The 25,599-nt window shown below is 36.2% G+C and overlaps 1 protein-coding gene across 2 annotated transcripts in view; it reads right to left on the bottom strand.

The window, feature by feature from the left end:
- CDS1 (CDP-diacylglycerol synthase 1) overlaps positions 1–25,599 on the bottom strand; it is a 69,050-nt gene that overhangs the window by 16,215 nt on the left and 27,236 nt on the right. Inside the window, exons 4-9 of one of the 2 annotated variants that reach the window (XM_036906351.2) lie at positions 23,334–23,431; positions 20,846–20,985; positions 7,982–8,040; positions 6,258–6,340; positions 4,860–4,947; positions 2,416–2,484 (exon numbers count right to left, since the gene is read on the bottom strand). In XM_036906351.2, coding sequence (XP_036762246.1) covers positions 2,416–2,484; positions 4,860–4,947; positions 6,258–6,340; positions 7,982–8,040; positions 20,846–20,985; positions 23,334–23,431 — 537 coding nt within the window. The remainder of the gene's footprint in view (positions 1–2,415; positions 2,485–4,859; positions 4,948–6,257; positions 6,341–7,981; positions 8,041–20,845; positions 20,986–23,333; positions 23,432–25,599) is intronic. The other variant, XM_057502411.1, reaches the window with a different exon arrangement.

Genomic DNA, 25,599 nt, shown 5'->3' with positions numbered 1-25,599 from the left:
GAATGTAAATTAGTTCAACCATTGTGGAAAGCAATATGGAGGTTCCTCAAAAAGCTCAAAATAGAAATACCATTTGACCCAGGAATTCCACTTCTAGGAATTTACCCTAAGAATGCAGCAGCTCAGTTTGAAAAAGACATATGCACCCCTATGTGTATCGCAGTACTATTTACAATAGCCAAGAAATGGAAGCAACCTAAGTGTCCATCAGTAGATGAATGGATAAAGAAGATATGGTACATATACACAGTCGTATATTATTCAGCCATAAGAAGGAAACAAATCCTACCATTTGCAACAACATGGATGGAGCTAGAGGGTATTATGCTCAGTGAAATAAGCCAGGCGGAGAAAGACAAGTATCAAATGATTTCACTCATCTGTGGAGTGTAAGAACAAAGAAAAAACTGAAGGAGCAAAACAGCAGCAGACTCACAGAACCCAAGAATGGACTTACAGTTACCAAAGGGAAAGGGTCTGGGGAGGATGGGTGGGAAGGGAGGGATAAGGTGGGGGGGGGGTGAATAAAGGGGGCGTTATGATTAGCATGCATAATGGGGGGGCACAGGGAGGGCTGTACAACACAGAGAAGACAAGTAGTAATTGTACAGCATCTTACTACACTAGTGGACTGACTGTGGTGGGGTATGTGGAGTGGGGGGCTTGGTGGTGGGAGGAGTCTAGTAAATATAATGTCCCTCATGTAATTGTAGATTAATGATACCAAAAAAAAAAAGCTACTAGAAAACAGAAAGGATTTGGAAATCACAAGATTATAATCTCTGTATGACTACAAAAGAGGGAAGGGGAAGATAAAAGCTGTTGTGAACATGCAGACAAGCATCAGGGCAAGGTTTTACCTTCATTACGTTACACATAATTAATGTTAACAGAAGCTAACAATCATAAATGTATGGGAGAGTACAGGGGTCAAGTTAACTGCATAAAGGCTACATTAATTTAATAAACAGGCAGTGATTCAAAATTATTAAGAGAATAGTAGAGGTGAAAAATACCATTATTCTTAACACAGAAAACTTTGACTAAGTTATTATTTCCTGGCCACATCACTGCAATTTTTTAAACTAGCTATTCTCAGCCATGGAAGAAGATACATAAAACAAAATATCTTATTACAAATTTAAATTACTAGACAACAGTTTATCCCCTTTTCTTTTGCAGCCCTTTACCCCGTTACATTATTCAAGAAAGGGTAACAGACCACCAAGCATGATGCTAGGAATGATATACTAATTTTGCTTCCAAACAACCAGTTTCCTCAAAATCATTTATGAAAAAAACTATACAATTTCCATCCTCATTTTGTCATGCAAAACATTCTTATAGAGTAGCTCTTTATTTTTATCCAATGATATGGCCATTCTTGTAGTATTTCTAAATTAGTCTTTAATAATACCAGTTTCTTGTAGTATTATTTAACTTAATAATGTTCTAATTATCCCAGCTTTGCAATGTATAAACATGGAACAGGACTGGATTTTTCATTATTCTAGTTATCAATTATCACCTCATCAATATTCTACCCCATTAACACTGGAATAATTTTATCAAATTCTATTGGAATTTTCATTGAGAATGAACTAAATTTACAAATTAAACAGAGGAATTATGGTGGTTTTTACATCCAGGAGTCTTGCATATTTCTACTTATTTGTTCCCTCTCAAAGCTCCATGTTGTTACTAGGTACTCTGTATTTGGCTATAGAATATATTCTAGAATTGTCAGGGGAGTAGACTCTTAAAAAAATAAAATTACAAAGTCATTTTTGGTGCATAGTTATCATTATCCAATCATTTTATTGTACCTTTATTGGTTCTCACAAGACATCTCTTAATAAAAATCTGTATTCCTTAACTATAAACTAATTTTTAAAATAGTAACAATACCCAATATTCAAGTCTAAAAGTGAGCATCAATTATTTTCAACAAACTCTTCCCGCATATTGGGCTCACAGCAGTAAGCACTCACTAGGCCAAGTAGCTGGCTTGTGTTAAGGAGGCAGAGCTCTTCAACAGTATTTGCCTTCTCTGCTTTTACTAAAAACCACCACCTATCCCCACACCTGTATCCCCAACAAGGCCTAAGGGCTGTTGGAACTACCAAAACCCAAGAGCACAGCAGCAGTCCCAAGCCAAGCAGTACATTAGAGTCAGCTGGGCTAGTTAACTGATCTGGGCTAGGGCTGAGACACATGTTGTATTAGCTCTCCAGGTGATTCTGATACGAGGCCAGGATGAAAGCTACTGGAGTACAGAATAGGTTCTGTTCAGTTGGTTTCAATAAATACATTATTAGCATTTTACAGTTTAATTCTTTTAGGTTTAGAATACACTAATAAACTTGCTACTGTTTTTCAATATACAAATAAAGTAAAAATCCTAGTAAAACTCACAATGAATCCAAACACGACTGTGGAAAAGAAACCGCCAATGAATCCTTCCCAGGTCTTTTTCGGAGACAACTACAAAAGGCCAAATAAAATTCAAAAGAGTTAACTGCACTCACAAAACTCACAAATACATACGCACTGTTCAATGAATCACCACAATTCCTTGTACATCTCTCCATACATTTTTCTTATGGAAATAGCTTTGCAACTCATTTTCCTTCATCCATGATCCTGATTCATTCGTGCAAATCTCGCTGGTGGTGTATCTAACACATATTAAGCCCTCCAACATTTGACATACTGTGAATATCCGTTTGCTTCTGCAGCCTCAATTTATTTGTTTTTCTCTCAAAGGACTGTAAACTTTATACTAATCATCTCATGACTTTTATGCTTATGTAAATCCCCATAATAGTTTAGCTCTTGAAATAGGATAAAATATATTCATTCCAATATACGTGGTCTGTGTTGACCAACTACAGACCAAAAGTTAGAATAAATTTGCAGCAACCAGATTTTCATGTATTCCCAAAATGCCATGTGTACACCAGACTTCTTTCTGAAATGGCAAAATACTCCACAGCCCCAGACGCAGTATTTGCTCCACAAATACTCACATATCTTTCTCCCTTTGGTCACAATCTATGTCTGTCTCCGTGAAGAAAGGAACATGTCATGCCTCTAAGAGCAGATACTGTTTGTTTGAGATTCAGGCCATTGTTTTTCAGTCAATGGGCCATTCAGGAGAGAAATCTGGAGGAAAGTCTGGAACTTTGTGGTGCAGGGGCATGAGGAAAAGATTTATTAGAGTGAACAGCGCTAACTACCCGGGGTGCCCTATTAAGATAATGACTGATGTATAGGGATTTCCTCATCGGGACATGACTGATGGCCTCTGATGATGCTTTCAGTGGATCACATGGGGACAGAAGCCAAATAAGTAGCAGAAGTTCCTGCAGATAGAAACAGGTGATGGTCTAAACTTCATAAACTCTTTACAGACTTCTCATCCTGATGCTCATAAAGCCCAAAGCCAGAAGTGTGCAGAAATAGTTTCTTAACAAATCTGACAGCAATTCTGACATGGAGAGGAGAGTGATATACACATTCTCCTAGCATAATCCAGCATTACTGTCATGAAGTTGGTTGGAGTTGACTATAAACATGCCTGCTGATTATTTTAAAATACCAAATTGACTCATATTATGCTGATTTAGGGGTTAACTTGCTTAATTATTATCATTACATCTGGGTATGTTATCACTAATCCAGTCCTATAAATTCACTAGAAATTTATGCTCAAATTCAGACAGTGGGATTCTTCTACAGACATTCAGCCTCTTTGAAGACCTCCTAAGCCAAAAACTTCTCAACCAGTATAGACTTGAATACTTAATCACTTGCTTTTGTGCTGAAGCAGCTTTAGAAATGATATAAGTATATATCGCTAGCTTGCCAGTATCCCTACAACTCAGCCTGATGCTGTCCTGGATGTCTCTGTGGGGAGAATTTTATGGAAGGTTTTTTGAAGAACAGGTGGTCCCTGCACTCTTCTGGGAATGCTAAGCTACCCTTCTAATCACTCTGAACAAACAGAAGGTTTTCTATCTAAACAAATATTACCTCAGTCCAAAACTAACTTCATATAATAACATCAAAACAGCCAATTAATATATATGTCAGAATATTATTAAGGACTTTGTCCAATATAGGAACTTAGTGAATCCTATCTAAAGCCCCAATGTGATTAGCCTATTTTTAAAAAGAAACCAGATAAAGAAAAAGGTATCTTTTTCTGTGAGGAATGGTTGCTTGGTTTCTTTCTTTCTTCCCAGAAATGAGACCCATACAACTTACCCGTTTTCTTCCTTGCCTCCGCTGACTGAAAAAAGAACTAATATAAAGCAAAACAACATGGCGTCCTCACGTGTATTTGCCTTTCTCTCACCTTAATCTTTCCTTATTACTTGTATTATCGGTATTTTATTGTAGGGCCTCTTGTTTTTTTAAGTGAGTTTGGGTGTTAAAACTCTTACAAATGGACATAAGTATGTGAAGATGGTGGAATGTACCCTTAAAAAAAAGAAGGGGTTAGACGATACACCTTCAGGGGAGAGCAGAATCAAGGCTCATTTATCGGGCAGCTGGGGGGGTAGAATAAAGGTCACAGCGACTGAAGGAAGGAAACCAGGAGAAAGAGGAAAGGGGTTGCGCAAGGAGGTGCGTCCTTCCTGAGGAGCCAGCAGCATATCTGAAGAAGAACCGAGGTGCAATCACGGGGAGATGCAACTCGCTGCCCTACACCAGCTGCTAGCAAGTGCAGCCAGGGAAAATCAAACCCCCACTGACATCAGAAATGTGCAACAGCACCAAATTGTTGGACATTTTCTCCAGTGGCTCATCTTTAAGGTTGTGTTAGTGGCTTGCTTGTGTTTTCTTTCAATTACCTTTATTAATGGAGTTCTCCCAAAAAAAAATCCAAAAAGGTAAGCAGTTATGTCATTGCAGATAACACTTGATATTGGAACAAGGAACCTTTAAAAAAAAAAAAGGGCAGAAAAAGGTCCATATGATTAAGTGGCAAATATTTATACAGGTTATGACTCATAATGAACCAATGCAATAACCCTTTGGATTATACTGTAGCCTAGTCCAGAGCCTAACACTTCCCAATCATCAGTAGAAACAATATCAACCAAATTTGCCCATTCAACAATAAGCAATTAATAATCTATAAACTAACCTCCTGAGAGAATATTCCTAAGGAAAATATTAAATCATCAACCAACTTAATTTTATATTCAGTAACCAATTTCTATACCTATGGGCTTTCAATTTCAGTTATATGAGGAACCAGTTATAATGGTATAAAGAATTTTTCTTTAAAGCAGCCTTTTGAACTGGAAATGAGTCATTTGCTTAGAAACAGTTTTATCTGATAAAATTATACAAAATCCTTATTTTTCCTGAAAGAGAATTTGTATTAACAATTTTAACTCTTATCTTAGTCTATAGTTGTATTAAAACCTACTAATTGTACCATACTTAATTACAGTAACTACCCCCATTGATTAAAACTCTATGTGGAAGACAGTCTTGAAATGATTCCAATTATTTGCACCTCCAAACACACACCTTTGTAAAAAAACAAGATGCTGGCAAGGAAATAAATTTATCTTGATGAAACCCATCAACTGTAAAAAATTTTAATTAATAGGTTTAAAAAGAATGTAGGGAAAGTATAGTCAGGTTTCTTAAAATCTAAAGTTTTTCTCCACTCTTATTTTTAACCAGTAATATTTTTTATAATTTTAAACGGATTTTTAACTAATAAAAATGCTTTTGAATCCACAAGTCACCACTATTTAACAAGTACTCCATACACGGGAAATCTGGACACCTGTTCCTATGTAATGGCAGAGCTGAACCTACCCAACTTCTGCCTAGAGAAAATGCACTGACAGCACCCTGTTTGCTGACAAGCACACTTTGTTCATTTTCCATTCCACAGAAATAATATACTCTTCATAAAGTCTGTGCTTTGTAAGAAGTCACCTGAAGGTGTAGTGCTACCTGAAAGTGTCATCAGCCATGTGGGGCTTTTATGAGGACTCTGCATTTTATCTGGAACCTGAATAAGGAAGGTTTCCAGTTGTCTTCAAGGATTTGTCTTCAGTTGTCAAACAGTAGGCAAAACTCACTAAGATATTTTCATAGGTATTTTAGTGGAATAGAACAACAACAAATAGTACATTTTAGTAGAAATCTGTAAGACACTGTCCAAAACAAAAGAGCTTTAAAAGTGCAATGAAGTAGTAGAAAGCAGCATAATACTGTCCCCTTACCATATCATGCCTTCAAACAGATTTTGGATGACAAGGTGTGACTGAGTAACTGTTATCAGTAAAGTGACATGAGTCCATGCGAACTGTTAATAGCCCAACAACATAACAATTAGTGAACACAACTCATCAGTGCAGCCCAGGAAGTAATAGCAATTTTGAAACACAAATTTCTAGCACAACTTTGGTCAAATTTTGCAAGGTAAGGCCATACAAACTAAATGCTGTTAGTAAATTATATTCATCTTGGTACTGATTAGAACCCTAAAACTATGAAAACACTTATCTTGAGTTATACACAAATGGAATGGAAACAATACTGAAATATACAACTAAATTATGAACATCTAAAAAATAAACCATAATCTTGAAACAGATTAAAGTGATGAGAAATTCATGGTGGTGTTATGGCATTTAGAGAGGAACATTTTTCTCTAGCTGCATTCTGCAGTTACTAAAAATGCAAAAAAACTATTTTTCTTTCAGAGTTTAGTATAGTAACTTTTTTCTAATAAGGATATTTCTAACTTCAAATGATTCAAACCACTAGGGATCAATCACCCTAAAACTCCATCTTTTCCTGAAAGTTAATATTCACAGCTCTGTTTAATGACAGAATTCAATTTCAAAACTTTAAAGGCCTCTGTGTTTTATTAATTCCACCTGACCTGAGAGATGGCCACTTTAACAACTTTTAGCATTGTAAGTAGAAGCAGAATGTGAACCAAAAAAGAGCTGAAGTTTTTACGTACTAGTTTCGTAATTTTGATTGGAATAAAATGATTTCTCAAAATTCTTAGGATTGTAAATTATTCATAATAAACCCATCTCCCATTTCAGCAAACAATATATCATATTGGTTATTTTGTTTTATTTACTTTTATCTGCTTAAAAGATCCAATTCTCTTTTACCCTAGCTGCTTCAAAATGTATAAATGCTTTTTCCCAATAGCCACCATCTATATTTTCATAGGAGATTGTTATTTCTAATTTGTCTTGATGGTTTCTAGATTTTCAGTAAAAAAGTTTTTACTGTTTAGAAGTGTTAAGAAATACTACACTTTCCCAGCAATAATGGTAGCAGGATTTTTTAATGGAGAAAGGCAAAACATAAAGAATAAGAAATACACCCCAAATTTAAAATAAGTTATACTAATACATGAATTCACAGATCTAAATATTGTTTTTTGCATTCTTATAATTACAACCTTTAAAGGAAATAAGTTAATCATCTTCAGTGATAAATTTCACAAGACACTGAATACTGTTCAGTGATACACTGAATAAAATACCTTAGGCCATAAAGAATTATGCAGTGGTATGACTAACAGCTACCAAAGCATATTTCCTTGTTCCCTTTATGCTCAGGCTAAGAGCAAGTAAATAGAGTTACCTGCTGTAGAAAAATATGGTAGATGTTTCCCACACTTAGCAACTATTCAGGAAACTATGGAAATAATTTTAACACTTGATTTTAATTTATAGCCTTTGAAAATATTCAAAGAAAAGGCTTCTTAAAAATGCTGAAAATGGTTAAAATTTTTAAATCCTCAAAAAATTTTCAACTTCAACCTTTTGTACTTAACAGTCACCCAAAACTGAACTATCCCTCCTCACATTTAGGAAAGATATCAGCTACCAGGTTAGGTATCTTCTCACTATAGAATAAAAAGTAAAGGCAAAGGCTCTTACTATGTAAGGACTACAGAGCAATGGTTAATACATACCATATAAAACTGCAAACGATAATGTTTCTTCACTAAGCTCAGCACAAACATGCAGAAACCTGTTTAAGAACCAAAAACATGCTTGTTGTGCAACTGTTACAAAGTGTAAGATTCACTGAGCTCAAATAAGACAATTTTCTAAAGCACATGGAGGTACACAACTCAATGTCATTTCTCCACTCTTAAAGTATTTTTAAGTAAAAGTTTCTTAAGGGAAATGATCTTGAATTCACCAAAATGCATAATACATTCCATTGCACAAATTCAATAATCTTCTACATTAATTATATGAATTAGTCCCCTGCTATTCTGTGGATATGGAAAAACAGACTTTTTATTTTATTTTATTTCAGTTGAATAAAATGTATTTGCTACATCAACCCATCAAGCGATATATAGAATGTTTCTATCTCTGCGTAATATAAAAATATTTAATAATTACTATGCTAGCTAACATCTATTGAACACTTATATGTTCCAGACTCGTCTAAACATTTTAAAAGTATTAACTCATTTAATCCTTCCAATATCTCTATGATGTAGGTACCTATTATCTACATTTTACAGATGAAGAAAAACGAGCAAAGGACTTTATTAATTTACTGAGGATCACAGGCCTAGAAAGCAGTTAAACCCTCAGATCCTGTTGATCCCCAAGAGCCATATGGCTCCACAAGCCATTATCAGCAAGATCAGGTTAAGAATAACTTGAAATTTCTCAGAACCGTATTATAATTGTTATAGTTAAGATATAATATTATTAACTTCAAGATTTCCAAAGAGCATTTGTGTCTATATCTTAAATTTATTACAATGAAATTTTACTAAATAAAAATTCTACCTAATTAAGTGAAATTAATCATATACTAAAGTAATGGGAGGCAATATGAAGATATTTTTGCTCAATATTTCAGTTAACTTCTAAAGCTTATTTTTTTATAGAGGTAGACATTGGAAATGGATAAACCAAGTTTAATTTCAGATAAACAGCCTCCCATGCATTCTGTTCTACAGCATATTTAAGAATGAGTTCTCTGAGACAGAAAACAGTCAACTAATGTACATCTAAGTTATACTTACCAAGGCTACCCCACCTACTAGAGTAAGCAAGGTTGATACTATTATGACCAAAGAATTAAATAGCAGCTGCCTTTAGCTGTTTTTTGATGGTTGATTTGAAATGTCAGTGTAAAGGATAATGAGAAAGGAAGGGGCTGCATAAGGGTTTCCAGATCCTGCCTCACCTCCTATTTGTCACCTATAGCGTAATCTAACTGAACTGCAAAAGAAAACACTTTCTGAGTACAGGTACAACTGAAAGCCTATTGTTACTTTCTTGAGAAAAATAAAGAAGATGGAGATTAAAACAAAGAACTCATGGCATTGCAACTACCAGTGGTATAAGATATTACTGCTTCTAAGTTTTTCTTCTATATAGCAAGCAGACTTATTTTGATCAAGTAATAATGTAGTTTTATGCTGCTTCATGCCATTGGTCCATGGATAAATTAGAATATAAACTGAACTTGGTTCAGAGGTTAATGAGATAAGAGCAAAGCAGAGGCAAGACAGGTGCCTCTGGAACCTACCATTCGGCCCAAACAGACCTCTCTGATTCTCCCCACACAGCCTTGGGAACTTCTCAATGTCATTAACTATGAATTCTCTCCTCATAAATACTACTCCAACAAGGATAGTTTTCTCTTTCTTGAAATTATATAATACTACATTCATCCTTAAGCATTTCTTCAAACAAAATACCAGCAGAATCATTCAATATTTTCCTAATTTTGTCCAGAACAATCTTGGCAACTCACTTTTACATGATCCAATTTCACCATTAAATCAACCAATAACAAGCAGCTTTTTAGGGTGCTCTATTAAAAGATAAAGTTATCTGACTCTGAGATATATTAAGATAGTACAGTTCTCTGAATTTAGTATGGGAAGAATAAACTATTTTCCTAGCATTTTAAGGTTAAATATTAATTTTAAAGAAAAACAATATGAAAAAGAAACACATGAACTTATTCATTCACAACCATATAACTATGTCTATTTTATGCTCAAATGTATAAAAATGCACATATACTATATATTTCAATAAATCTATGGAATAGGTAACTTTGTACATTTGGATCCATAGTTTTTACTTTTTCCTGAATTAACAAAGAATATTTGTATGATTATGTTTCCAATTAAAATCAAAGGATTTGTGACTTTCAGCAAAAAAAAGATGGAGTAGGAAGGCGAAGCAGAAACCTCCTCCCACATACACAGCAAGGAAGCAACTACAGCAAAATGAACTAACCCTGAAAATGATCCAAAGACTGAAGAACAGACCATCTACTCCTGTGAAAAAGGGAAGGCCACACAGAGGGGTAAAGTGGCAGAGCCGAGATGAATCAGAACCCAAGCCCTCCCCCATCCAAGCCCACAAGCAGGAGGGAGAGGAATGGAGCAGAGAGGGATAAGCACTCAGGAATCCTGCACGCCTGGCCCTGGATCTGCTCTGGAAACACGAGTCCACATTGCACTAGGCTTTGGTGATTAATGGGGCTGGACACCAGGGAGACAAGCTGGGGCACTCTGGGAGGCTGAGACTCCTGCCACTTGTGGAGGACAGGCACGCCCTGCTGGTCCTCTGAGACACAACACAGGCATTGAAATTGAAAGACTGACCAGCAGTGGACTGGGCGCCAGAGGGGCGGGGGTTTGACGGAGCTCTCTCTGGAGGAGAAAAGGCAGGTAGATGATGCTTCCCCAGCCCTCCTGAAGCCCAACTGGGCAGGCACATGTGGGAGCCCCAAATGCTCCAGCCCCCACACTGGTGGCTCAGCCCTGAGGCACATCGCTGTACACCTGCCCACCCACCTATTTGGCCCACTCAGCCCAGCAGCAGTCAGACTTTGCTGCCTGACAAGTGGAGGGAGGCTTTCCCTGCTTTCTTGGCCCTCTCTCAGCCCAACTGGGGAGGCACCTGCAGGAGGCAGTTCCAAACCCTCCACCCTCCTCCCTCCTCACTGGCAGCCCAACCCTGTGCTGCACTCCCCTGAACACCCACTCCGCCCACCTCCAAAGGACAAACTGAGACCCACCCACAGCCCATCAATAGCAACTGCAGCTCCACCAGCAAAGGAGAACCAAGCACCAGAGGGTAAAGAGTACTGAGCTTCTGGGCACCACAGGACACCTTCTTCACAAAGCCATCACTCTTTAGACCAGGAGGCATAGCTGATCCATCAAACACAAAGGAAGAAACACAGAAATCCAGACAAAAAGAGGAGTCAGAGGCATATGTTCCAAACAAAAGAACAGGATAAGATACCAGAAAGAGAGCTAAATGAAACAGAGGTAGGCAATATTCTTGATAAAGATTTCAAAGTAACAGTCATAAATATGTTCACTGATCTGCAGAAAAGTACTGACTATCTCAGGGATAATTTCAAGAAAGAGATTTGAAAAGAGCTACTCAGAGATGAAGAATACTCCCTGACTTCAAGCTATACTACACATCTACAGTAATCAAAACAGTATGGTTCTGGCACAAGAAGAGACCCAGAGATCAATGGAACAGAATAGAGAGCCCAGATGTAAACCCACACATATACGGTCAATCAATATATGATAAAGGAGCCATGAAAACACAATGGGGAAAAGACAGTCTCTTCAATAACTGGTGCTGGAAAAACAGGACAGCTACATGCAAGAGAATGAAACTGTATTACTGTCCCACTCCATACACAAAAGTAAACTTGAAATGGATTAAAGACCTAAATGTAAGGCATGAAACCCATAAAACTCTTAGAAGAAAACATAGGCAAAAATCTCTGGAACATTTAAGCTGAGCAATTTTTTCATGGACACATCTTCCCAGGGAAGGGAAACAAAATAAAAAATGGACAAGTGGGACTACATCAAACTAAAAAGTTTCTATATAGCAAAGGACATTATCAGCAGAAAAAAAGGCAACCTACAGTATAAAAGAATATATTTGTAAACAATTTATCCAATAAAGGGTTAATATTCAAAATATATGAAGAACTCATATGCCTCAACACCAAAAAAGCAAATAACCTGATTAAAAAATGGGCAGAGGACATGAACAGACATTTTACAGATGGCCAACAGGTACATGAAAAGATGCTCCACATTGCTAATCATCAGGGAAATGCAAATCAAAGCCGCAATGAGATACGACTTCACACCAGTTAAGAATGGCCACCATCCAGAAGACAAAAACAACAAATGTTAGAAAGGATGTGAAGAAATGGGAACTCTCCTACACTGTTGGTAGGAATTTCAACTGGTGCAACCACTGTGTAAATCAGTATGGAGGTTCTTCAAAAAACTAAAAATAGAAATACCATTCAACCTAGTAATTCCACTTTTAGGAATTTACCCAAAGAAAACAAAATCCCTGATTAGAAAAGATATATACACCCCTGTTTTTACTGCTGCATTATTTACAATAGCCAAGCTATGGAAGCAACCAAAGTATCCATCAATAAATGAATAGATAAAGAAAATGTGGTATATATACACAATGAAATGTTATTTGGCCATATAAAAAAAGGAAATCCTGCCATTTGGACAATATACACGGACCTAGAGGGTATCACGCAAAGTGAAATAAGCCAGGCATAGAATGACAAATACCATATGATTTCAGTTATTTGTGGAATCTAAAAACCAAACAAAATGAACAAAACAGTAGTAGACTCATAGACACTGAGAAATGACTGGTGGTTACTATGGGGGAGAGGTTAGGGTGGGTGGTTGGGGAGGGTGATGGGGATAAAACGTCATAAAAATTCCCAATCATAATATAAGTTGGTCACGGGGATGGTTAGTACAGCATGGAGAATATAGCCAATAATTCTGTGATATCTTTCTATGTTGACAGATAGTAACCACACTAGTAGGGGTGAGGATTTCATAATATGGGTCACTGTTGAACCACTGTGTCATATGCTTGAAACTAATATAAGATTGTATATCAACTATACTTCAATAAAAAATAATTTACTATCAAAAAAAGGTTGAAGGAGTTGTTACAGCATTCATATACTTATGTTTAGTTATACTATTGGTCGCCATTTATGTTCACAGCACTCTGCCTGGTGCTGACCATACAAAGACGTACATCCTGTTCTTCAGTATCAAGGGGTCCCCAGGTAGTTAGGGAGATCCACTTACCCAACAAACTAAAGAGTGGACTTTTGTTCAAAAGGAACAAAAAAGAATGAGATTTCTAAAGGTATAGGAGAAGTAAAAGGGAAAATAATACATTGAAAAATCCAAAAGATGGGGGAGAGGGAATTTCAGAAAAATGGACAATCAAAAAATATTTATTGAGCACTTAAGATGCACTAGAAACAAGATACAATAAGACAGGTATTCCCATTCAAGAAGCTCATAATCAAGTTGAAGAGACAGACGATATAACAAAAATAATAAAATTGTTTTTAAAATTTACTATTGGTGATTAACCAGTTCAGTAAACACATGTAGTCCTGAAGTAAAAAACCAGACATTAATATGGACCCAGGAATACCGGTACTTAGTGACTCATCCTTCACTCTTTCATATTCTTCATTACACTTACCTAACTAATCAAAACCCCAAAATGTTTCAAACACCATGTTAAATAAATTCAGAAGCACACTGCATTATGTGTGCCCATATTCAGACCCTAGAGTACAGCTGAGTTGTTTAAAAAGTTTCAAAAGAATATGCATTGTAGACATAATCAAACCAACCAACCAATTTATCAGGGTAAGGAAGTATTTTCTATTAATCCACATGGTATGTTTAAAGTGTAGACCAACACCAGCATGTGTACAGATTCTACTAGATTCTTTATATAGAATATATATAATCAAAGAATATATCTTTCATGATTCAAAAATTGTAAGTTGTTTTGGAGATACAGATCTTTGTGAACGGTTATTGGTGATACCCTTCTAAAGATTTCATCAACATCCTTTGAGATAAAAGACATTCAAGATGTTCAGGAAAAATTCTTAATTATGCATTAATTTTAGTTATAATTTAATTTTATATGTCTATTTATTTTCTTGAATTCAAAGTAATGTATTTAAATCACACCACCTTCTTAAGGGTTTTTAAAGAGTCAAAATAATTAGCCATGCAGAAATAAAAGCAAAAAATAATACAAAATACAATATGCATATCCCTGGTTGGCTAAAGAGATGTTAAGGTAATGACATTAAGGGTCGAACATTTGCCCTGTTATCGGTCAACTTAATTTTACAACAAAAATATCTAAATGTCATAATGACTCCTGGGTCCTAGTCAGTGAGTTATTTTGTATGATATTAAGCAAGTCATTTAATATGGGCCTTGGTGCAGGGAGTCAGACCTGGAGATTCCTGTATTTTATTTTAATAAAATGCAATGTCAGAGTTTGGGCTGTCTGTTTTTTAAATCTACAAAGTAAAACCGATACTTTCCAAGGTCATTTGACCACTGCAGAGCTAAAATTTTGACAGGAACCTTAGAATATTATTTAACAAAAAGAATTCCAAAGATATTCACAGCATAATTCAAGAGAAAAGTACAAATATCTCAACACAGCATGCTTCCTATGCCTTTACTGTTTTAAAGTCTGACTCCATTTGCTGAACTAAGTTTATGAATGTTGTTAACCACTTCAAGAATCACTGGTAAGATCTCAAGATTCAGCAACCAAACACTGATGCTGAGAAAATATCTCTAAGAAGCACTCTGTGAGGATGTGCATGTTTTCAACCTTGTGTTACTCATCCAGTATATGTGTATTGGAAATCTACATGCCAGACCCTGAGCTATGCACTCGGTTCGGAATTTAAAAAACAGACACACAAAATGGGCGCTTATAGTCTAACAGGACCATATTTAGTTCACATGTAAAATGATAATACCTATAAAATATGATATATGATTTATATTGGAAGTTTCATCATTTAACCCAGTCCCTTGTTTATTACAAGGCTGCATTTTAAAAGTATGTTTGGAGGACTGTAATAATGTCAATATCCTGGTATGATATTATACAGTATTTTTTTTTTAGATAATTATTTTTTATTGAAGAGTAGTTGACACACAGTATTACATTAGTTTCAGGTGTACAACACAGTGATTCAACATTTATATACATGATAATTCTAGGAACCAGCTACCACCATACCAAGTTGTTACAATATTTTGACTATATTCCTTATGCTATACATTACATCCTGGTTACTTATTTATTTTACAGTTGGAAGTGTGTATATATATTTTGTGTGTGTGTGAGGGCATCTCTCATATTTATTGATCAAATGGTTGTTAACAACAATAAAATTCTGTATGGGGGGGTCAATGCTCAATGCACAATCATTAATCCACCCCAAGCCTAATTTTCGTCAGTCTCCAATCTTCTGAGGCATAACAAACAAGTTCTTACATGGACAACACATTCTTACATAATGAATAAGTTACATGGTGAACAGTACAAGGGCAGCCATCACAGAAACCTTCGGTTTTGCTCATGCATTATGAACTATAAACAGTCAGTTCAAATATGAATACTCATTTGATTTTTATACTTGATTTATATGTGGATACCACATTTCTCTCTTTATTATTATTATTTTTAATAAAATGCTGAAGTGGTAGGTAGATAAAGATAAAGGTAGAAAACATAGTTTAGTGTTGTAAGAGAGCAAATGTAGATGATCAGGTGTGTGCCTGTAGACTATGTGTTAATCCAAGCTAGACACGGGCAATAAAACATCCACGTATGCAGAAGATTTCTCTCAGAACAGGAGGGGGGAGGTTCTAAGCCTCACCTCTGTTGATACCCATTTTCTCACCTGATGGCCCCCCTGCGACTGTGCCTGTCTTAGGTTGTTCCTCCCTTGAGGAATCTTACCCGTCTCTGGCTAACCAGTCATCTTCCGGGGCCATACAGGGAAATGTTAAGTTGGTAAGTGAGAGAGAAGCCTTATTGTTTGAAAAGGTTAGCTTTTTACTTCTTTGCATATTTATGCCCTGTGGCTTCTATGCCCAGCATTTGTCTTGAGGTGTCTTTACCACTTGGAAGAATTATGATACTCGGTAAATTCGATATGTGGCACGAATTCTATTTAAGGGTTTATACAGTATTTTTGCAAAATATTACCAGTGGTGGAAATGGCAAAGTGTATAAGGGATGTCTCAGTTATTTCTTACAACTGCATGTAAATATAAAATTATCTCAACAAAAAATACCTCTTAAACCAATCAATTTGGTATACAAAAGCAATTATTTATAGACATATTTTATAGACATAGCAATCATTTATAGTCATAAATAGCAGTTGGTTCCTAAGATCAGCCCACAGTATTTTTATTTTTTAATCTATAGCCCTCTTAGTACTAAATACCAACCTAAATAGTTCAGGCCTTCATTGTATTTAGTATAAATTACAGTAGCAGTTTCCTCTCTGGTCACCCTATTAAAATCTCCCAACTCATCCTTCATTTAATTACAAATCTGGTTATATTATCTTTTAGCTTAAAATCCTCCAATGGTTTCCCAGGGACAGTCCAACCCTTCCCACGGTATGCAAAGCTTCTCACGATGCGACTCCTGCCTATATTTCCAACCTTTAATGCCTACCACTGGCCCCAGGATATGCAACCCTCTCTCATTTCCAAGCCTACATAGCTGTTCCCACTGCCTAGAATGCCCTGCTCTTTCCCACTATACCCCTGGCAAATGTCTGTTTGCTCTTTACTTTTCATAACACTTGTCATCTCTTCTTAAAGCTCTTCCCACCCACTACTACAGCAGGGCCTTCCTTCCCTCTCCTCATGCTCTGAGACACCCTTGTTCGTGGTTCAGCAATGTGCAAGGCAACTCATGTCTCAGTACTTTCAAGACTCAAAAGCGTGCTGTCAGCCTCAGCTCCCTTTGTATCCTCAATATCATTCACAGTACCTAACATTTGGAAAGCACTCAAATGTTTACTGAAATAATGACACTGATAACTTTCAATGAACTTCTGTGATTCCAACAGCATAGAACAGTAAGTGGTGGTAAGCTATTCTATGACAGAAATCAGTTGGAAGAAAGAAGAAATATTGATTCTTATTTTATAAAAGTAGTCAGAAAGTTTAGCATATAAAGTAAACAATTACTAAAAAGGCTTGGCTGGGAGGCTATCATGTATAAAATGTATAAAAAGAAACCATAAAGGAAATAAATTATATTAATTATTGTCTTTATCTACCCAGTGAAGAACTTATTCTCAACTCTAAGTAATAGAAAACTACAAAGGAAAAAAAAGTAAGCCAAAGAAATAGTAGTCACCTTATTTTCTGACACTGTAGCCATCAGATATTGTTGTATGCACATCATTATATACGTAACTGCAGTTATGGAAAAGACTAGATAGATTTAGATGTGCTGATATAAAATTATCCATAAGTAATTAATAAGTGGAAAAAACAGGCACGGAACAGTCTGCTTTCATTTGCAAAAAAGATGGGGAATTGGGGATGGGAGGATATAAACATTTGAGCTTTAATACTCAAAAAATGTCTGCAATAGCAGTACTGAGCCCCTGGAGATAGACAGTAAGGCAGCCCTGAGACCGGAGGGAGAGTTCACCAAATACTACTTTTTCAGTCTGAATTTTACTATGGACATGTGATATGTTTTCATTTTTAAAACTAGTTAAAAAAAAAAAAAACCTAGTTAAGGATTCTTGAAACACTTGACTTTTGGCAAACTCCCTATTCAGAGCACAGCCACAGTACCGAGACATCCAGGTCCCACGGATGGGCGTATGGAGGTGTTCAAGTCCACAGTCAGCACTGACGGCGGCCAGGAGAGTGAGCCACCTCAGACGCCCTGACCACTCAAGACTTAAATGACCAGCACTGCCTCCAACTGGCGGCAACCATGAGAGAGGCCCTGTTAGGACTGCCTAGTGAAGCCCAGCCAATCCACAGGAGCATGACAGAAAATAAACTATTTTAAACCAAGAGAAGAATAAAAAACTAGTTAAGAATTTCTGTCTTAAAATGGCAGCTTGATCACATGACTTTACTTCTATTCCACCCTGGTAGCCCACTAAAATAACATTAAAAGAAACTAAGGTGGAAACCCACAGAGCAGAGACCTGCAGAAATGTCAAGGCAAAAAGAAGAGATGTGGCTGCGAGATTTGGAAGCTAGGGAACAAACTGAATAACTTTTAGCAGACCTGAGAAATTGGAGACAACTAGTAGTATTTTCTAGAGAAAACTGAACAGAAAAGGTTCAGTAAAAGGCAAGGGCCTGGGTTTGTAAATGAGAGTGTTAAGTAAAACTCTACTAAAGTAAGTGGGATCCCAAACAAAGCAGTCAACTGTGAGGACAGAATAAAGATAGCTTTAGAAATGTATGAACACAAAACATTTACCTTCTAAGCACATTTCATAGGAACTGTTGGAGGCCAGGCTTCAGCAAAATGAGGGTGTTAACCCAGAAACTGGAAGACAAAGGATGGAAGAAATGCAGAAGCCAAATCAGGAAGATAGCTATGCAAGGAGCCGGTCCAGAAACAAGACCTCAGAGTTCTCTATGGCAGAGGTCTCCAGGAAAAAAGGGAATTAGTACACTAATGTGTGTGAACATTTGAAAGCACTACCAAAAGACATGGCACAGACACAAAGGAAAAATTAAAAATTCCTACACAAAAATTCACAGATGTGGAAAAGAGAAGGTAAAGCAGTTATTATGTTCAGGAGAAACAAAAAGTTGTAAAAGAATGGAAATGTGCTCACAGATAGTTTGTTCTACAGGAGGTGATATTTTAGGAACCTGTTTAGTAATGCAAACAATGATGATAAAAAAATGAGTGTAGAGAAGAGAGAGGTTTTAACAGGAAGGCAAAAGATAATGCCTAAAATAAATGAAGAAATAGGCATATTACTTAGAAAAATAGAAAAATCTATAAGTGGTGGGGTGCAGAGTTGTTTGTAAGTTTTTTGAAATGATCTGATTTTATAACTAATGGACATATATTAATGAAATAAATTATTAATGTTTTAATGAAGCATACTTTGTTATTAAGTATAAGAAGTGAAAAATAAAATTGTTTGGTTCAATAGCAGAAACCACTCTAAATACTTTTCTTGCTAACATTATTTTTAAACTCAAAATGCCAGAAAAGTCTTGCCAGTCTAAATATAAACTGAGAAGATACTGTATTAGTAAAGAATCCATCCCAGAATCTACCTTACATTTAACCAAATAAATCAAATGTCTTGGTTTGATAAGTCAAAGAAACTACTCAAAGTTTCTACCAAGAAAAAAATGTCACAAATGTACTTTGACATAATTTCACTGCAAAATTTTAGCTGTTATCAGTCATCATTAATCTGTCTATAATGACGATCCTTCTAAATTGATCAGAATTTAAAATGAAATGACTACCATAAAATGAGTAACTTCTTTTGCTCTTGGAAGAACAGAAACACTTTTCAACATCTACTTCCAAGAACACACTTTCTTTAGCTATATCAGCAATAATTTTAATAAAATGAATACTCAAAAATCTGTACTGATACATACAGGGAAGCCCATGGGTTCTCCATTTTACTATTTTTTACTTTAAACAGTTAACTAATTTTTAGGTTAATAAATAAAACAATCTTCTATGCTTACTGAAAAAAAAAAATCTGTACTGAACAAAAACTTGACTGTAAAGAAGAAAACTCTAGAAAATGTACACCCCCTGCCCCTAAAGTGATTCTCTGAAAATTACTATTACCATTCCAAATTGTGTCACTCTCTAGCTTTCTAGAATCAGAAACAAAAGAGACCAGGATTTGAAGAGGCCTTAATTAGAGAAGGACCAAGAAGAACATCTCTTAATTACTGAATAAAATCACATTTTTTAAGGACCGACATACTCCTCCATACACTCTGTATATTTTTTAGTTTAATGAGAAATAGATTCACCTATATTGTATTGTTTCCAAATTATACTAATGGGAGAAGAATTTATTGAGGAACTCCAAAGAGCTAAAACAATAACTGTTAAAAGCTAAACTGAAAACTCAGAAAAAAACTTCATTTCCTCTTTTAAAAGTGAAAACAAGAGTAACAAATATCTAAATAACAAACAATAATATCTGAGTACTCTTTAGGTGCTTTACAAAGAAACTGAGGCACAGATAAATTCATTAAATTTCTCAGTGTTTATTCAGCTAGTAAGTAGTACAGCCAGGATTCATATTGACAAAAAAAAAAAAATTAACTGAAAATTACATATCTAAATAAGTTTCTTAAAATTTTTTTGATTGGTAAAATTTTATGGAAGAGAAATGTGTTAATTCTAACTTTATTCTAAGTATCTGACTCTTAATCTAAAATAATAAAACATGTGACATAGCACACTATAAATAATATGTGTATATTTTATATGTACATATAAATATTATGAATATATAATAGCCCATGTCAGGGAAACCAAGTACCCTGATTAGTTCTATTTGAAAACTCTACGTACTAGGGACAAATAAAACAATATGTATGCGGAAGTTTCCTTATAAATTATACTTGGTTAATAATCTATATATTTAAAGTTTCTTTACTATAATTTGCAAAGAAATTTTCAAATATATTGAGTGACTATTAAGCAAGCACCTTTTTTTTAACCACTACTAGGGAGTAATTGCTTTTTAGGACTATAATGAAAAAAATAGCTTTATACGTGGGACAATTAAAAAGAAGCTGGATTAAAATGTAACAAAGGACATTCTTAAGGATGAATTTAAATAACATAAAAATAAATACATAAAATATATTACTACATACCTATACAGAATATCTTCCTTAACTTACCTGCCAGATAGAGGGCAAATGATATAAATCTATGGTAGCGAATCAGGAATTGAAGTTGCTCTTCTCTTTGAACAAATGTTGCAAAATAATCAGCTACAGTCTCTCCATAGAAAAAGTAGTTTACACATAGTAGAAAGTACCTATAATTGCAAAACAATTAGCTTTTCTATATTTGAACAACTTAAATATAACTCAACAAAACCATTCTCCACAATTTGATGATGATATAAAAATCGAAACTAAATTCAGAAGACCAGTTCAGGACATATTCCACCAAAATGCCTTTTTCCTGTTTCAAATTTTATCAAATTTATCAGTCAACAAAACCTTACTGAACATAGCTCACACCTCTATTTAGCTCAAAATCTAACGCCAGAGACAGATAATCAAGAAACAATGCAGAAAAATATCTCCTCCCCACACACACACGGTATCAAGCATATAAACCAAATTCCCACCAGCCCTAAGTAAGATCAACAGGGAAAAGAAAAGTAATTCAGCCTCTAAAAACTCCCTCCCCAGTGCCCAGCATGTATTGGCATCTTTCGCCCTCTCCTCAATGCTCCAGATGGACTCCAGTTGAGCAGTGATTCTTCAAGGGTAGCAGGGGGGCCTGGTAGCTACTAGCAGGTACAAATCTCTACAAGAAATTACTTAAAACTATATAAATTACCTGTCCCCCCTACCCCAGTTCTGGTATATCCTGTCCCCGAGGGAGAGGTTGAACACACAAGATTTTGCCGATGGGAGCTTTCATGAGCCAGGAAAAAAGACTGAGAAACACTGCCTTAGAGTTCTCCATGCCTCCTCCTTTGAAGGGCAAAGTCCCAAGTAGCTAGGAGAGCAGAAGCAGAGGGAAGGGGTGGTTTCCCTCTGGTCCTCATGGATGGAATAGTGGACCCACTATTCCCAAATAAAGAGCAACTACCATATTCCCACTTTTATCAGCTGCATTACCATTTTCTAGTCTCCTACAATGGAAACTGTCTTTGACTCCTCTGCAAGGCTACCAGGGCCTACTCTAGCCACCAACCCAACGTTTTGCCCACTATTCCCTAATAGATGCCTTCTGCTCAGGAGACCAGGAAGGTCTTGCCATCTGTGGCTTTGTCTCCTCAGGCCCACATCCAGACCTGATGGGTGCTTCTTTTCCAACCCAGAATACTCTTCTCTATCCAATGTTTGTCTCTATTCCAAATGACAGTTTCTTTCTTATCCTCTCCATGAAGCCTTCTGTAATCACTGGAGCCCATCCTGACCTTTTTTTTCTACACTTAGAATCAATCCTACATAGTTTAGTATTTAATTATTCTCCAACTACTTCATCTACCTAACATTCCCTGTATACTTCGCCACATGTGAAGAAAGGTGCTAGAAAGCAAATCAGCTATTACCAAAATCAAGAAACTATTTTTTGACTATTCTAAATCCCTATGGTGATACACTTGTTTTAATGGGACAATGGCTCCTCTGGCTGATACTAATCAAACAACTATATTCAAAGGCACAGCAGTTAGGTTAATGACGAACTATCACACTACTCTGTTTCCTGGTCAAAGTCTTGATAACTAAGAATTATGCCTGAACAAGCTTAAAAAAGGTACAAAACCTTAATATTAACATCATCTGGTGATTTTCTTTTTTACTAATTTTACATGCATTTGTACATATACCATATTTCATGGGCTGGTAAGTGCTGGTGCTGTTTACAAGGGTACCTTATACACTTCCTCCCCTTTCACAAGCTGCCTTCCACACTTACCCCCTCTTCCTTTTCCCTCTGACTACTCTCCATGTTGCATGTCATGGGGGCTCAGGGCCCAGAGAAGAGATTAAACCAGGAGCAGTGAAAGTGGGGGCCATCCCTCTTCCCATTGCTCTGCCCCCCAACCCACATGGTGGCTACAGGAGAGGGTGGGCCAGCTTGCAGGGGTGGAGAAGGGTGCGTGTGATGGAGCCAGACATTCAACTTGGGCTTTCCCCTCCTAAATATATAAACCACTGGATCACAACAACACAACAAACCACAACTTTTATCTCATCTTTCAGTCTTTGTGGAGATAATCTAATTGTGTGTGTGGTCTCATGTCAACTGAGGACAAATAAGGCAAAAGATTACACATCTCTGTAACATTTTATAAAACATAACATTTAGCTAAAATTACAATTACAGAGGATACAAAAATGTGTCCAATATAATGTTGAGGGTTTTTTTTAAAGCATACAAGAATGGCGTATATATTCAGTATAAACCAGATAGCTCTACAATGAGTAAAACATGAGCTTTGAAAATAATTGTGTTGAAATGGGAGAGTTAAAGGTGATTTTCTTCTTTTTAAAATTCAGTTGCAAAATCAATCAATTTTTATTTATCTTTCTCCAAAATCAATCTATAAACTCAACAGTATGGATACCAACAGGATGCTTCCTTTGCAAACTTTAGAAAAGAGTCACATTTTCACAGTTCAAACAGTTTTAAGTTACTTACCAGCTTAGTGTTCTAAACCATGGTAGGTCATAAGAACGATAGACCCTATATCCTATAGTGATAATTTCATGGAAGCATTTCACTTGAATGCCTAGAACCTGAAACCAAAAGAAAATGTTAACAATGCATTTGTGCTTAGTCACTGAATAAGTAGCTTGTTGTCATATATATTGTAAGAATCTTTAGCCTGCCCATTTTTAATTATTTTAAAAGTTAGGGGCAGATATTCAATATTCAATGTCTCTCAAATTAAGTGATGTCCCAAGGGGATAAGCAAAACCAATGTTTTATTCAAAAAGATTTTCAGAGATCTTTCCTGGGGTAGGAGATGGCATTGTAGTTTAAATTTTGAAAAATATAGTCTGGTTTGTTACAGTTTACTAGGCTTTATCCTTCATTACTACTTCATTTCTTGAGGTTGACCATCTCCAGATGGACAATCTTTCTATTTTGTTTCTTGAGTTACCCTACGAGAATGATCACATGTGAAAGCTTGCTTGTATATATTTTTTAACCATACATTCTGGTGTACTTGCCAAGAATAAAGATACTGTCAGGACAAATGAATCAAACCTCTTTGCCCAGTCACCCAGGGCTTTGGGTCTGGTCATTCCTCCACTTGTGTCAACTTTCACACTGCCAGCCACATCCATCCCTATCAACCCGAGTGACACTGCCTTGGCAAGTCACAAAGTCTTCCACATTTGCAGCCACTTAGGCTGTTCAATTGCATCTATGCAGTTCTATTTGCAAAGTGTCATATAAACATGCCTAGTAAATGGGTTTATGTTGATAAATCCTTTTCTGATGGTCTATGTAGTAGTCCTCTGAAACGTTGCACCCACCAATCTGGGCAAAGGTAATTCTTGAGAATCTATCAGTGCTTAGCTGAAGTCAATTCCAAGACTCAAAGAGCAAATGGCAAGTTGAACACTTATTACCATGAACTAAGAGATTTAAATCGTTGTAAATATAGCAGACTAACTTTTTTAGCCTCTAGAAAGTATACCCAAGGACTGGTTTTTGTACAGCTCTGGAGCCAACAATGGATTTTTATATTTTTAAAGAGTTAAAAAAAAATCAAAGATTATGTGACAAGAGACTTATGTGGCTCCTTAAAGCCTAAAATATTACTATCTTGTCCTTTAAAGAAAAAGCTTACTAAACTCTGCCCAAGGATACCCTTTGGAATTTCTTTTTAATGCTCCACAACTTAGCTTTCCCAAACCTACTGCTCAGGATAGTCTTAAGCTATTTTTCCCCACTAATCCTATTACATGTCCAATCATATACTTTAAAAATGTAACAGTGTGCCCTCAGCCCCATAATAAGAAAATATTATGCCAAACTACTATAAATAGTTCTTTAAGAAAAAGCCATAAATGTGTTATAATATAAAAACAAGAAATGTAAATATTGTCCTTCAAATAACCTATGTATATAATACCATTTTTTAAACACAACTAATCACAGAATGGAGACAATGCTGGTGTTAAGATAAAAAGGCAAAGCAATGCTATTTATGGAAATGAGGGCTTTTAAAATAACAGACGCACTGATGCAATTTCTGTTTGCTGGATGAACACTTTGGCCCAAGAACAACCAGTAACAATATATATGGTATTTTACTGAAAGTAAGGAAAACAAGTACTTTTAATAGCACACACATATATATTTGTATGATTGTCAATCACAGCTTGTAAGTAATATTAATATGGAAATTCTGGGAAAATAAAAGACTGGAAAATCAAAATTCCAGGGCTGGGTAATCACAGAGAAACTGATGCTCTACGACGTCGACATGGGTACCAGTGCACGATGGTAGGACTTACTTGGTCCAGTTAATGTGCTAAGGGCCTTAAAAGCTGCTACCACCATGTAAATGCCCACTTTGCTAGAGAAGAGTCAGAGAAACAACACAGGCATCTGTTCTCAGAGAGGCAGAGTCCGTCAGGAAGGATACACACCACTACACCACCACATGGAAACAGCCGTTATGGATGTAAGCACAGGCAGACAGAAGAACCTGGGCAGGGGTGGACTGGGCCACAGGTAGGGCAAAGGTGGAGGATATACACCTGGGAAATACACACTCATGCACATGGGAGAAGACGAGACATGTTAAGGGAATTACAAACAGTTCAGCGTTGCTGGAATACAGAGGTAGAGTTAAAAGTAGAGAGACAAGCAAGGTCACAGAATCCCAGGAGACAGCACAAAGGAGTCTGTGCTGGTCCCGGAAGGATATGGTCAGCTATGAGTGTCT

The sequence above is a fragment of the Manis pentadactyla genome, chromosome 5, assembly GCF_030020395.1.
Source record: "Manis pentadactyla isolate mManPen7 chromosome 5, mManPen7.hap1, whole genome shotgun sequence".
NCBI lineage: Eukaryota > Metazoa > Chordata > Mammalia > Pholidota > Manidae > Manis > Manis pentadactyla.
The sequence above is the reverse complement of the archived record's forward strand: the minus strand, read 5'-3'. Positions and strand labels throughout refer to the sequence as shown.